Below are 15,493 nucleotides of genomic sequence, written 5' to 3' on the forward strand. Positions count from 1 at the left end.
GGCAAGGTCATAAAATGTAAAGAGTTTTAAAAAAATTAAATAAAAATATTCATTTGAATGGAATAGAAACTCTTTACTGTGGCAATAATAACAGGATCTAAGTAGCGTGTAACCCTAGCCAAGCATGTTAATTATAGGTGTGCAGTGAAGAAAAAGATGGCAGTAATTTGTTGATGAACTGCATTGCCACAGCAAGGTTTAACATGGCTGTGGTCAGTTTTCTTGTGACTTGTCTTCCCCTGCATCTTCCCACAATGGGGCCATTCCCAGGTATCAAGATATGCTGTATGAAGGTACTATATAATATAATCAGTTCAAAATGCAATACTGTCATTTTCATCTGTTCTCCAAAGAACCTAAACTAGATCATTCAAAGCTTAGCTGAAGGGAGGCTTCCAAAAATCACAAACCGCATTGGAAACTAGCACTGTCTCGGGTGGGTTGATGCCAAAATGGTGATACAACAATGGTATACTACACAACACAAGCAAAGCAAAAATAAAAATAAAGGTACCTTAATGGACATAATTAAGGTCTGAAGAGAAACTAAAGTATAGTAGGTCTTGCTTGCAGAGTAATTTGGGAGTTAGCAGGGGGCAGGGGAATTGGATTGACAGGAAAAGCCATGTGTGTGTGTGTGTGTGTGTGCGTTGGAACAGCTGAAGTCTGGCCCTGGATCGTCTGGAATGCGGTAGATGGTGAGAGAAACTGGACTTTTATGGAAACTAGGAGCCTGAGACGTAACTTCACCCAAACGACATTCAGTCTGACTAGGAAGAACGAAGTACACGCGCTTCTCTGTGCTTCAAAAAGTTTGGATTATAGTTCACCGTCTTTTTTTATTACATTAAATAATTTCTTTACGGAGCGCATTCTAAGGGGAGAAGGGCGCTGGATAAATCTTCTTAAAAGAGGTAAATCAATCAGTAAGTTATTTTAGTTTGTTTTCATAAAAAATCGTTATAAGAATACACGTTTATTGTACACGGTAACTCGCAAATATATGATTACATTATGAGTGCAATTCAACAAACATCATAAAGCTATTTGTCTTGCAAGCAAAAAAAAACATGATTTAAGATGTACTCATTAGAATACAAAGTTAACTTTACCCTTTTACTGAGTTGATATAGTACATTAGTAATAAACTTTTTTAAGAAGACACATCTTGCCTTTTTATTTGTATTATACCTTTTTTTTTAAAAAAAGTTTAGCAATTAAGGCGAATACAACCTATACTTTTTTTTTTCTTGTATTATTATTTTTATATGTAAACGAGATAATTGTGTAATCTCTAGTGTGCTTGTGATACCAGGATTCCAGCTGTCCCTATCATCAGCCACATGGGAGTTATTTACAGTGCATTCGGCTTGGGACATCTGCTGGTAGCTGAGCTGAAGTGTTTTTAATTCTGTAGACCATTCCAGACCACGAGGAATCGTGCTCACGTGGGATTGTATCTCTATAATTATCCTAGCCAAGGTCGAACTGAACTTAACTTTTTAATTTGTTTACTTCTATTGTCTGTAAAAAGTAAAGTATCTGTTGGTTCCGTTGAAAATCTTTGGCAGCCTTGAGATAAGTTCAACCAGCATGCATTATTCTCTGGTCCTTAAGAGCAGATCGACTTTTTCATGAAAACCGTTATCGCCGTTGGGAATATTGTCAGGCCCAAAGTATGCATGGACATTTTTGTGAAAAGAACGGAAGCAGCAAGTGACTCTGGCAATGAGGCATGTTGGATCCTCACTGGAGAGTGACACACAATGAAACGTGAGTTCTGCCCCATCCTGACCCACCAGAATGTTTTCCCATCCCGTACTGTTCTGTACATATAATTTATTTTCATTCCCGTCCCATCCCGTCTTGCAAAAAAATGCCCTGTCCCATCCCGTCCCGTGATATTTAATAAAGAGTTAATAGGCCGATTTATTTGAACTTTTCGCTGTATGACATACCTTTCAGGCAGGCTATTTTTCGGGTTAACATTTTTATCTTGTGTTTTTCATTCTCATCCTGTTCTTAGTTGAATTTTTTAAAGTCATTCACTACTGCCATATTACCTATTACAAGAACCACACAAACCTATTGCAACCGTTTTATTATGCATAATGCGTTGATAACAGAAAAAAAGAACCCGAGGGCCATCTTCTGAGTTTCACTCCAATTTAAATTTAGTGACATGACTAAATGAGGCGTGTCAATTAAAATGAGTGTCGTTGAGGGTTATACTGTCTGTCTTAGTAAACATACGGCTACCCAATAGATTTGATTGCTTCAATTTTACAACATCTCATATTGATTGGTTTAATGTTACACCACCTAAAGTTCTTGTAGCTCGTCTGACAAACTAACGTCTGGTACTGCTCTCCCCGCAGCTTCAATCTTGCACCCAACCGTTCCTGCAGCCTTTAGTTTCGCTCCCATCAGTTACAAAATGGACTAGAGTCCAGTCCAAACGTCACTCTCTAATCCTCACCCATGAAATGACGTTGGACTTCTCCATGCTGCTAGTGTGCAAACAACTGGGCAAATAGAAAAGGTTGCTCTAATCCGAAATTAAATTATCTGACATATATTCCTGGATCCATTTAATTTTGCACCTAGCGGTTGTGTTGGATTATACAAATTTAAAACTTTATTACTGAAAATTAATAGTTGTACTTTGAGCATGCAAAGAGTTGTTTATGAATGAAAAAAAACAACTCTTCCTATTATAAAACAAAACAACTTGAGGTCTGAGTTGTTTCTTGTTAATTTTTATGTATAAATTGTTTTATTCTTTAAAAAAAGAAATGGATTACATTTTACATTCACTACACACAATGCTGTAGGGTCCATATTGTGTTCATTTTCCACTCCACACAAATACCTCCTGGGTCACTTATTTGAGATATGTTTATGCACACATAGGTGGTTTAGGTAAAACCGGTCCAAAACCAAATTTTCCCCTGAATGTAGTATTATTATTATTATTATTATTATTATTATTATTATTATTATTATTATTATTATTATTTATTTCTTAGCAGACATGTTTTAAGTCTTTTGAATGGTGTACTTTAAGAGTTAAATACTTTAATATTAATTCTACCAAAGAAAACTGCCAATCAGAAGCAAGAGTTTTGAAAAAAAGAGTAGGAAAAGTAAGAAGTATGTGTAATGAGTAGGCTACTAACCAACATTCTTCACAGCAGGAGAGCAACAAAACAAGGCAATTATAGAAAAACACAGCCATAAACACGCAGGTATTTACATATCTATGCATTACGTTTTGTGAACTAGAACTTTACCGTTTTGTACTGTAATCCTATATGCTGAAAAAACGCTTTAAAAAAAAAAACTTTTAGGATACAGTATATGATTTTCTGTGTTGGAAATCCCAGCAATGAACAGCACAGATATTTAGTACAATTTACTATGCTAGTAAGAACACAGTAAATGCAGTAAATGTGTGTTATTTCCAATTCATAATTGTTTCTGGTCACCAGAAGTTAATGAAAATTTCAACACGGTTTGTATTACTTTTATCAGGAAGGTTATGGACTAGCATTGGTTATGTTTGTAAATGACCCCCTGGATAGAATGTTGCCACGCTCGGAGTACCATGTGGTGTTGTATCTGTTTATGTTTAGGTGCCTTCTGAACAATAGCGCTCACACACTGAATCAAGTGCCCAGTCAACGGGTCAAAAAGGAGCAAACATGACTGACGTGGCACAAAAAGCAGAGGTAAGTGTGTAGTTCAAGCAGTAATGTTTAATATGAAATTCCATGTTAGAAATTCTGAACTGGATGGATACTGTAATGGATAATGCACATCGTACAAGGTGTTCTGGAATTATCACAGGTTTTATTTCATTCAGTGACACCACTCTAGCCTGTTATAGTATATGCACACAAACACTGTTTAAAAATATATATATATATAAATGCATACTGTTGTTTGTTTCTTGCAAATATCTGTCCTTCACTGAAAAAGTCTCTCATTCACGCCTTTACATTTCTCTTGTCTTTTCTTGCTATAACATCTTTTAATTAGGCAATATTTTGTTCAATTTGTGAAGCAGACAAGCTCACTTCATAAATACATGTGGTTTGCACCATTCTGAAAGTTGGTCTCTGCAGCAGGTTCAGACCTGCTGCAGAAGGATTGCTGGTACACAGTGTTGTAGGAGACCTTTTTCATCCAGACCCAAGTGAGGCTGCCTAGGGCAGCATTTATCTGTACAGTTGTAACATTAACTTTGGCTTTTTCAAGAACATGTGGTATATATGCCTAATTCGGCCTATATAATTATACTTAATATATTATACTTAACAGTCAGTTATGTCCATAAATAAATACTTTTTTGTATGCTTCTTCGGTTCTACAGAATGTTAAATTGTTCTTCATGTAATAGTTTCCAGTCTAATAGCAATAACACTGCCCTTTCCAAGTCTTACATTAAATCACACATCTAAATCAAACTACCAAGTGCACAACATACAGCTTCATTAAGTGTCTAATACATAATACTGAGCTTAGAGGATACCACCATATAATTCAATTAAATACCTAATATCTAGTACATTTTAAAAGTACTAATGTTAATGTTATTCATTTTTTAAGAATACCCCAACATATTAACCATTTCTTAGAAATTCACCATTTTACCCAAGTAGACCCATCTGAATTGGGTTCTGTTATCTACACAGCCTCTGCTGCAATCGTTCTAACTTCCCTTTCTGATCGTTTTCTTCCCCTTTTCTTTGTTTTTCTTGTCTGTCCATCATTTCTGAAGATCCTTCTTTCTTCTTCCAAACCTGTTGCGAAAAGCTATGTGCCCAAACTGGGCCAGGGGGATGTAAAGAATAAGTTTGAAGCCATGCAGAAAGCAAGGGCAGAGCGAAGTCATAAAAGAAGTGTGGATGAACATCAAAGAAGGAGGGAGCAGTACATTAGAGAGAAAGAGTGGAACAGACGAAAGCAGGAGGTCAATACTTTAAAAACACAGCATTCAGATAACATTGTGTGCAATTAACCCTCTTTTGCATGATATGGCTGCCATTCGTCAGGCTCCCTGAGAGGCTGGTGTTGATGTTGACGCAGTATAGTATCACCACTAGTCGACAATCTCACTCAGAGATTGTACAGCATTGCTCAATTTTGGACTGTCTAAAAGTGTGTTAATATACAGGGGGATTAGAAAGTAAGTTTACCACATCAATGATATGGTGCGTTGATCTGGTAAAGATACTTTCTAATCATCCTGTATATCGAACATGGTCAGCATTTTAAATTCAGTGGCTATTTAGTTCTTAAAATATTTTGTTTGGTGAATGTCAAGGGAGCAAAAATGATCACAATTCATGATTTTAGTATTAAACCATAACCAAAATCCTCTAAAAACAGTACATCTTATTACAAACACTCCCTTTTTGCATTGTTTCCATTCCAGTTTTGAATCTCCTGCCTCCTGTCTTCCATCATTAAGCTCTTTTGATCACCTAACAAAATGCAGCATAGCATCAACCATGTTGACTTTATATTCAAATTGGATTCAAAACCAATAACATAAAGATTTATTGTCAGGGAAGCCAATTATTACAATTAACTTGTATGAATGTTACATTAATAAAGGTTTTCATCAACTTGGGTTTACTGGAAGTTCTTGAAAAAAAAAAATCATAAAACAGCAAAAAGAATGAATTATGAATTCAAAAACAGGATTCATATTTGGTGTGGGTTAAATAACATTAAAAAAAAAAGCTTTGACTTGTGTGGGTTTTTCACAGATTAAAGAACTTCTTGCTTCTGATGATGAAGAAGAGGTTAAACCGGCAAAACCAGAAAAAAGCTACGTGCCAAAAATAACAGGTAAGCATGAAGCCTGACATCAGGGTCTATAGATGTTGAATCAATGTCTATAAAGCTGCTCTCCTATTTTAATAATAATAATAATAATAATGTACTTGTGTTACCAACAGGGAGTGTAAAGGGTAAATTTGCAGAAATGGAGAAGCAAAGACAAGAGGGACAGAAAAAGAGAACTAAGGAGGAAAGACAGAGGCGCCTCACACAGGATTTAGCGGAAAAGAAGAAGATTCAACGAGAGCTGGCCAAGAAAGCTGAGGAGGTGGGTTTATTATTCAAGCACTGATCCCAGTAGGTAAAGATGTCAATATTTATAGATACCTTGAATGAGAGATTCTCACATTCTTGAAAGCGACCGATTTGAATTTCAAGAGACCATTATACATGTGTGCCATAGTGCAGCTGAACGACACTGCCTTATTACTGTTACCCTTACAGTAAGAGAGAGCAAGTGAATGTAAGAAATATTTATACAAGCTCATGCTAAAAACTCTAGAACGAGAACAATGTTATTAAAGCCCCGCTGTATCTTCCTGCAGGATTACAGTGGCTAAAGACTAGCTCAGCTCATTCTCTTCTAAGATAAGTTCATGGAAGCTAACTGTAAGATTAGAATGAATATTGCATTAAACTAAAGAAAATGTGCAGAATTGCCATTTTAATGTTTTTTGCTGTCTACTTTGTTTTGTTAAATATTTATTTTTACTGGGTTACATACGCTTAAAATGTTTTTAGGATCATACTCTTAAAATGTTTCTAGGATCATACTTTTAAAATGTTTTTAGGTTCATACTCTTAATGTTTTTAGGATCATACTCTTAAAATGTTTTTAGGATCATACTTTTAAAATGTTTTTAGGATCATACTTTTAAAATGTTTTTAGGATCATACTCTTAAAATGTTTTTAGGATCATACTTTTAAAATGTTTTTAGGATTGTACTTCCCCACTCATTTGTACATGTACTGAGAAGTAGGGTAAATACAAATACGTATTTAACCTGCCAGCCAATAGATACTTAGACACTATCGACCCCTATTAGCACTAAGCTTGGAATACCTTGTGTTACCTTAGGTAAGGTAGTCAAAAACTAGTGCTAATCAAGGTCTGTGAAACCAGACGTGTGTTTAACAGTTTATTGATAATAATTAGCTTAAATTATTAGTGATACTATTTTCAAGAAAACCTCATCAAGTAACCTCATCAAAAATTCTCGTTCAATAGATCAATGACATTATATATATTGGATGTGACTCAGAAGTAAAGGTAAATTCATATTTCTTCATCTGCCCTCCTACACTTTTCCTGAAAACAATTTCACTTTCACAAATAATGACGTGATTGTATATACTTGGGGTATATACTGATTATTCAAAGTCAGTAAAGGGGTTTACTAAGGCGATCTAAGTACCTGTATGTACACGCGTTTAATGTGACAATTAAACCTAACAATATAAATTTTTCTATTTGAATTATACATGAACAAGTGAAGTGTTATAAGCCGCCATGTTCTGTGGGTGTCATTATCACTGAAATTCAGGGCATTCCAGGCTTTTGAACCGCTGTACTAACACTGGGTCGACGTCTAAACAACAATTTATATGTACCAGCAGAAAATCTATTCCTGTTTTTACATACCATTGATGTGCTTTGTCTATCCGGGTCAGATGTCTATAGATTTCCATTACTGCTGCACTATCCTGTGGTCTATATCTGCATATATGATTTTTCTTCCCAAAAACAGGAAGGCGATGATTCACTTCTCATCAAAGTAGTTCCAGTAAAACATTCAAAATCCCCTGGCAAGATTAAAGTAAACTTTGAAGATCTGGAAAAAGCGAGAGAAGAGGAAGAGAAGCAGAAAATTGAGGGTGAGAAGAAGAAAAGATATGAAGAGCACAGGCGTTCCTTCCGTGAAGCTAAACGTCTTTCAGTCTCGGTAAGGCTTGCTTCAAAAACTGCAGTCATTCTTCACCTCCCAAGTTAAAATCAAATGTGCTTGGTACGTGCAGGGCGGACATGTAATCATTTCTGCCTAATAAATATTGATTCTGCACGTATGCAACTTCATAGCTTTAATAAAATACTTTTCAAGGATGACAGTGAAACGCAAACCAAAGTGAAGGAACAGAGCACTCCTGGGAAGCTGAAACTGACGTTTGAGGAAATTGAAAGGGAAAGGCAGGAGCTGAGGAAGCAGCAGGCCGAGGAGGCGGCAAAGCAGCGGCTGGAGGAGGAAAAGCGTGCCTTCGAGGAAGCAAAACTTCACATGGTAGAGAAAGACAGAGGCTCTGTACTTTTAATGCATTGACAATTAGTTGTATATTTTTAACTGAAGTGGTTATTTTTTACATTTTCAGTGTAAAAAAAATAAATAAAAAAATCCATAACTTTTTATTTTTGGGGATATAATCATTAGGGAATTTAAGGCAATACTTGTCTGTCTCTGTCTTATGTACCCTTGTCTCTTGTAATTCCTTCTAATTTTGTAATTGAAGGCTTTATTAACATGATTAATGCACATACATGTCTATTTAAAAAAAAACAAAGTTCAATACACTATTAATAATTAAGTGACAAGAATGCCCTGTATGATTTATTTAGTTTTTATTTTATAATTGATAAGGATGTGTAAGTGATTTAGACAACCACTCCAGTTCTGAGTATAGTGGTTATTATCCTACAGTAGACACCCTCTAAAGCTAATGGGAGTTTACATACGGAGTATACCATGCTTAAGAATGCTTAAAACCAACACACTCTTCATATTGATTCTCTTTGTTTAAGGAAAATAATGACAAGGAAGAACAAGGAGCCCAGTCTGTGAAAGAAGAGTTCCGCCCCGGCAAATTGAAACTTAGTTTTGAGGAGCTGGAACGGCAAAGAATAGAGGAAGAAAGGAGAAAAGCAGAAGAAGAATCTAAAAGGCGTATTGAAGAAGAAAAGAAAGCGTTCGCCGAAGCCAGAAAGAGCATGGTTAGTATGGAAGCTGGGTTGAGTTCAACAACTAGAACTCAAACATAAAGGGAAAACAATTTCAATCTGTTTCTATAAAAAAAAAAAATCCTTGACATGGCAATAAGATTCTAGAACCTAGAACAGCAACATCAGCTCAGATAAGACACTGAATCTGTAGGATTTCCTGTTTAATACAGCCTCAATTTGAATTCTTAAATTACAGTTAAAAGTGATGTGACTTTGTAATCGCCCTGCATATTCAGTGTTGGATCTGTTTGAGGGCTAAACACTAAGTAATGTAATTTTAGTATTATTAGAAAAAAGATAACCCTGGAAGGCATTATTTAGTTGATAGATACTAGTGTTTTTTTTTCCAGCATGATCTTTTTTTTATCCTATAATGCCATGGGTTGCTTTAACTTTACAAAACAAAAACACAATCGAAAATGACCCAAGTGCATGCAGACAGATAATTATCCAGACGGAATGCTATTATTTCATGGGTTCAGTTATTAAACCCGCGGTCTTGTTCTATGCACAGGTCTTTGATGACGATGACGAAATTCTTGCTGCGATTCTTATCAAAGAAAGTGTCAAACCAGGGAAACTAAGTATCAGTTTTGAAGAACTGGAAAGGCAGCGGCGTGAGGAAGAGCATCGGAAAACAGAGGAAGAATCCAGAAAAAGGCTTGAAGAAGAAAAAAGGCTGTTTGCAGAAGCCAGGAAGAGCATGGTAAGTCCTATCATCTTTACCCTAAAGTTAAATCTGGAACTACGGATAGACAGTGTATATACTGTACTCTGGATTTCTAAAACAGTATTCATGTATATAATAGGGCCTTTTTGCTTCAAGCACTTATTGTATTACACATTTGCTCAGTTGTCTGCCATTAAAAAGTAAGCTTTTTGCATCTGGTGCAAATTGCTTTTAGTCACTGTGTTGTTTGATGTTGATTGCTTTATATGTATGTATCAGCAGTATTTTAGCTTACAAATGGGGCAAGGTATTATAGTTGAAGATGTTTGAAATACTTTTATTTATAAGGACTAGTCATTTCTACACTGGACAGATGTTACAGAAATAGAAATGTTTAATGTACCTTATAGCCAGGCCAGGTATCAGATTGATTCTATAGGATTTTATGCTCATTTTAAGAATCACTTAGTTCTAAAACATGCTTGCACACTGCTTTTCTGCTTAAATGGTCTTTAAAATTGCACTACTATCTTCCTAATTATTTTTAAAGAGTCCAGGCCAGGATAAGGAAAATTCAATCATGAAGAATTATGGAGATGAAGTAAGACAAATGTATTTAAAAGATTTAATAAACTGTCTCAATCTGCCTATATAAATATTTAAGTGTGCATTATATCCATTTGGAAATCGACCGTGTAAGTTTGAACACACAATATATTTACCAAATGTGTAAGAAACCAACACCAAAAATAAGATTCTTTATTTTAAATGTGTTGAGAATATTTCAGTGTTTTTATTAATGATAATTAATATGCCCATAGTGCCAAAATGTAACTGTTAAATGTACCCGTCTATTTCTATGGTAGCAGTTTCTAAATTGTTTCTGTGCCCATTTTAGTACATAGGCTTAAGAAACAGTTGTAAAGACTTCCCAGCACATAGGTATCTGTTTGTAGGCACTAGCATGCATGTTAAGCTATGGCCTGCATCTAAGCTCTGTATTTAAAAACAGACACAAGCTGTGTTATAAATGGACATCTTAAAATACCAGCGTGCTTCACCAAAATATATTGTTTTTGAAATAGATACTAGATGGGGACGAACAAGGCCTTGTTAAAAGTGAGTCTCAAGAAGCACTCGCCCGAGGGAAACTGGAAATTAATTTCGAGGAGCTGTTGAAACAAAAGGAAGAAGCAGAACGAAGACGTACAGAGGAGGAGCGCAAGCAAAAACTGGAAATGGAACAGCAAGAGTTTGAGCAAATGCGACTAGAAATGGAAAAGGTTTGCATTTAACAGTCTTCTGCTTTGCCGCATGATGTAAACATGGGTTTAGACTGGATGCTTGTGGGGTTTTATACTTGACCTATCTTACCTGGTTCGAACCGGTGAGGTCTCTAACTAAAGCAGTTGGCTTCAAGTGATTCCTCTGCTGGGTGTTACAAAATGCAGGACCTGAGGTCACTTACCTCTACATAGTCCTTCCTTTTAACCAGTAGCAATATCAAAAAAATTAACATTGCAACAGCACCACCTGGCATGTATAATTATATTGATTAACCTGTGAAATACCTGTTGTGGTCAATAACCCGGGTAGAAAAAAACATAACAAAAGCAATAAAAACTTTTAAGACAAAGTAAAAAGATTGAAATACCACTGTGCAGTGTTTTCTGTTTGTGCTTCTAAATAGGATGAAGTAAATGAAAGCATTGAAGTTTTAAGTACCGAGTATGAAGAATTGATTAAGCTAAAGAGAACTGGCTCAATTCAAGCTAAGAACTTGAAGTCCAAGTTTGAAAAAATCAGGCAACTCACAGAAGAGGAAATTCAGAAGAAAATTGATGAAGAGAGGGCCAGGAGAAAAGCCATTGATCTTGAAATCAAGGAGAGGGAAGCTGAAAGAGTTCAAGAGGTATTACTTGAGATGCACTTGTCTCAACTCCTACAATCTGTGACTGAGCAGAAAGAGTGATATTATTACATAAAAAATATAAATGGACTTTGGGCCAGAACTGGTAGGGGCAACAACAGGAGTAAGTGTTGTGACACTTCAAGGGTACTTTCATCTCAAATAAGGGGTTAACTATTTAGCTTGTATAGCACATATACTGGTATTAATAATTGTTTTATTATACTTCATAAACTGTGGAATTATTTAGCTGCATTGTTGTATTGACACATTTAAATATACTTGTATTAGTGTAGTAACATTATATACTGAAACTACACAACATTACATAGTTACCAGTGAACTTAAATTTGATAAGTAATGCTGTTCATAAATCAAAATATTGTAAAATCTCTGCTGCAGAATTTATAAAACGCTCATCTAAAATATTAATCTATAGTGTAAATTGTAAGTGTTTATCTAAAATATGCACTTGTCCAGTGCATATTACAGTGCTTACAGTCAGTGTTGTAGTTACAGTGTATTGATTATTTCTAGGTACATACAAAGAAGGGAACTAGTCAAAATAACCTATATTGAGGTTCATGCAAACCAGGGTAGAAAAACACCGATTAAGTTATGTAGGTGCTAGCAAGCTTGGTTCAGAAGTCATTTTTAAAATAAAACTGTTTTGATTCAATACATACAGGAAGATGAAGAGGAGAGCGGGACTCAAACTGCCAGAATTTATGCTCCTTTCAAACACAAAGTGGACATGCGAGCTCGATTTGAGCAGATGTCCAAGGCCAGAGAGGAGGAGGATAGAAAGAGAATCGAGGCACAGAAATTGCTAAGAATGCAGTTTGAACAAGAAGAAATTGACGCGGCATTGCAAAAGGCAAGTGTAATATTCTTTTTTCCTCCCCCCCCCAAGGGTAATTTGATTTAGAGAATCTTTTGTGATTCTTGAAATGTATTTTTGTTTACGACTAAGTCGCCCTGGATAAGGGCGTCTGCCAAGAAATAAATAATAGAGTATATCGCAGTCTTGCTCAGTAGGTGCAACCGTCAATAACATTTTATGAATGTGCATGCCCGCAACTTAGCTGTGCTGAACTAATGGACAATATGTACTGAGGAACCAAAGTACCAGCAGCAAACACAACTGGCATGTTTAGAAGTAGAACATTTTGTTGAATGTTTAATTTAAAACATTCACCCTTTACACCAATTCCCACCACAAATTATTCTTACTTAAAATACACAGGGCTATTATGCAAGACAACTGGGTACCTCCAAATATTTTCTTTCTTTAGTTTATTTAAATCTGTATATTACTCGCCATTAAAAACTGGTGTTTTGGCAGAAAAAAGAGGAGGAGGAGGAAGAGGAAGACGGAAGCATCATTAATGGGTCAACATATGAAGATGAAGAGGATCATGCAAGATCTGGGGCTCCATGGTTCAAGAAGCCTCTTAAAAACCAGTCAGTGGTTGATGCGGAACCAGTTCGATTTACAGTGAAAATCAATGGAGAACCAAAGCCAGAAGTGACTTGGTGGTTTGAAGGGGAAATGCTCCAGGACTGTGAAGACTATCAGTATATTGAGAGAGGAGAAACCTACTGCCTTTACCTCCCCGAGACCTTCCCTGAGGATGAAGGAGAATACATGTGCAAAGCAGTGAACAGCCGTGGCACAGCTGCTAGTACTTGCATTCTCACCATTGAAAGTAAGAGTTAATCCTAGAGCTATATTTTAGATCTTCTAAAAACATTCCATCAAGAGGGCAATTGGGGATTTAATGACCTTGATTTTTTCAGTCTTTACCTTTTTCCTAAACTGTTTCTATTCTAACTTCTCTTTATTCTTTCTTTTCTAGCTGAGGACTATTGATGCCCTATTTTAATGGAATGTTTCCTCTCTCCTTTACTTTCTCCATCTTTCCTATGGTGGGGCCAAAAAAAGAAAAAAAAAACTTTCAATTTGGAAAGAACTTTATTTTGTCATTCCTCCAGTGGTTAAACATTATGGTCTTGAAAACACATGAGCATGGTTTACATACTGATCTGTTTTTGTTCATGGTATTAGTGACAAGGCTCAGCCTTCCAAGCACTCGGTAATGGCAGAAGCAATGTATGCTACTTGTGCTAACATGACCCATGTTAAATATGTCATATTGGTAAATTCTACATAAAATGATGCACCATACTATTGCCTTGAGGGAAAATAGGTTTTCCCTAAATGATAGTCTGTAACTTTGTCTAAAGACAATAAAAGTTTCCACTGTTAAGAATTAAACATGTCATTTTACAGTACATACAACTGAAGTATGTTACATGTAACTGTAGCTCTAAAGTTAATGCCCTAATTTAAGTATTTATTAACCCTCAAGAGCTGGTCATGCATTTAATTATGTTTATTTAAGGTGTTGCTGTTATGAAAGTTGAAAGTTCTTGTTAGAAATTGTCAATGGTAAAATTGAACAGACAAGCAGATTACATTGTGTAACAAAGTAAGAAACATTTACAATTGTATGGCAATATTGGCTAGCTACTTAACCATATACATGAGTATGGCTTAATTTTTTTTAGATTAATTTTAAAAACAGTCAGAACAGCAATAAGTTAGTACAAACAGGTTCAGTGTAACAAGAAACATTGACAGTTCTAAAAATAAATAAATAAATAAATAAATGAATGAATGAAAACTTCCTTTTTATTGCCTCAAATATGTTGGAACTGCATGGATAGATTAACCTTAAGTAACTGTCATGAATCACTTCATTTACAGCTGACTAACAAGTCAAAGAGTAGGTAATAAAGCACACCACAGGTTTATTTTATGCTTGTTTTCACAGAAACAAGATGTTCCAGTCTTCAAATACAATCGCATGTTCCCCCTTATTGACAAAGCCCTAAAGGGGTACACTACCATAACAATCTAGGCTTGAAACAGTAAATAGTCCCTATATTAAAGCTCCGTCTCTCAATTAATTGTACTAACAATCTTGATTTATGTATTTATTGTTTTAAAGCCAGTCCATGAACGTGAAAAAATATTAAAGGGCATGTGTGAGAAAGAACGGCAATGGGCAGTCACCAAATTTTCACAAGAGTTAAAGAAATAGTAACAATTGAATGTATTTTTCCCTAGCGAGAATAAAATGATCTTATAGGCCAGGGACATGCAGGCTGCATGTGGCCCCCGTGTACCAATTCAATTTCACTTAGGAATATACAGTACTTTTTTTTTTTTTTTTTTTTTTTTTAAAACTGTGTTGACTTGCTTCTTCGCTCTCATATAAAAAGCAGCACACCATTTTAATTCATACTGTGGAGGGTAACTTCTTTATCACCTTAAGGCTCAAATTAATTTCACGAGTCTTCCTCTCCTTTCTCAAATGCACAAACCCACTGCATTGAGAAGGAGTCATTCCCAACCTAGGAGGCTTGTTGGTAGGAAGCCGAAGTCACTGCCCTGTGACTTCTGCTAGTGCATTGCTGCCTGCTACAAGTTAACTACTCGTAGACAGTAGATATTTAACTTGCTTTATTATGCAATGCGTGCTGTGCACATATGGTAACAGTACAATATGAATGCTTCAATTGTTGCATGCTTTGTTTGAGGTGTACATGCAGTACAAAATAAAAATGAACTAATGTTAAGGGAAATTGCACATCTATCTATGTATATTGCAGCTAAGGGTTAAACTGATTATTCTTTAGTAATGAGTGGCACGCTACAAAACATGAGGTTAAACTAGTTTTCTGGATATGCGGCCTGTGGTAAATTTGGTTGCGCACCATTGTTCTAGGCTACAGCTATAAATCCAAGAAAAAACTAAAAAATACTCAACTGTCACAGGAGAGTAGAAATAACCAACAGTGGTCCAGTGTTACTGCTCAAAAATTAAGATGGGGACCATCTTGTGCACGTGTTTAGTTCTCTTTTTGTTTAGGTGGTCTTTTAATTTCGATCATTCAGAATTTATATACTGGAAACCTGTACCAACACATCATTTGATGTCCATTACTGCTACAACACACATTTTCAAACTTTCATGCAAACAAAAACATTCACTGTTTAGGCCACAG

General features: G+C 35.7%; 1 protein-coding gene across 9 annotated transcripts; it reads left to right on the top strand.

Moving 5' to 3' along the window:
- Positions 1-720: 720 nt before the first annotated feature.
- Positions 721-14,109, top strand: LOC117417342 (nexilin-like). Of its 9 annotated transcripts, none has more exons than XM_059034968.1 (16): positions 722-926; positions 3,198-3,248; positions 3,636-3,731; positions 4,784-4,975; positions 5,778-5,859; positions 5,970-6,118; positions 7,600-7,794; positions 7,951-8,127; positions 8,643-8,831; positions 9,355-9,546; positions 10,061-10,111; positions 10,596-10,793; positions 11,201-11,422; positions 12,108-12,296; positions 12,765-13,128; positions 13,279-14,109. In XM_059034968.1, exons 3-16 carry the CDS (start codon positions 3,705-3,707, stop codon positions 13,290-13,292), a joined length of 2,241 nt encoding a protein of 746 aa, XP_058890951.1. In that variant the 5' UTR covers positions 722-926; positions 3,198-3,248; positions 3,636-3,704; the 3' UTR covers positions 13,293-14,109. The 9 variants fall into 9 exon arrangements, with proteins under 9 accessions (XP_033885317.1, XP_033885316.1, XP_033885321.1 ...); XM_034029423.3 differs by having other exon boundaries at positions 722-914; XM_034029422.3 differs by lacking the exon at positions 3,198-3,248.
- The last annotated feature ends 1,384 nt before the right edge of the window (positions 14,110-15,493 follow it).

The sequence above is a fragment of the Acipenser ruthenus genome, chromosome 12, assembly GCF_902713425.1.
Source record: "Acipenser ruthenus chromosome 12, fAciRut3.2 maternal haplotype, whole genome shotgun sequence".
NCBI lineage: Eukaryota > Metazoa > Chordata > Actinopteri > Acipenseriformes > Acipenseridae > Acipenser > Acipenser ruthenus.

Excerpts from the sequence above, each read along its gene's own strand:
- LOC117417342 (XM_059034968.1), top strand. The coding sequence starts at position 3,705 with ATGACTGACGTGGCACAAAAAGCAGAG. Across the intron at positions 5,860-5,969 it reads CTACGTGCCAAAAATAACAG|GGAGTGTAAAGGGTAAATTT; the intron begins GTAAGCATGAAG and ends TGTTACCAACAG. Across the intron at positions 8,832-9,354 it reads CCGAAGCCAGAAAGAGCATG|GTCTTTGATGACGATGACGA; the intron begins GTTAGTATGGAA and ends TTCTATGCACAG.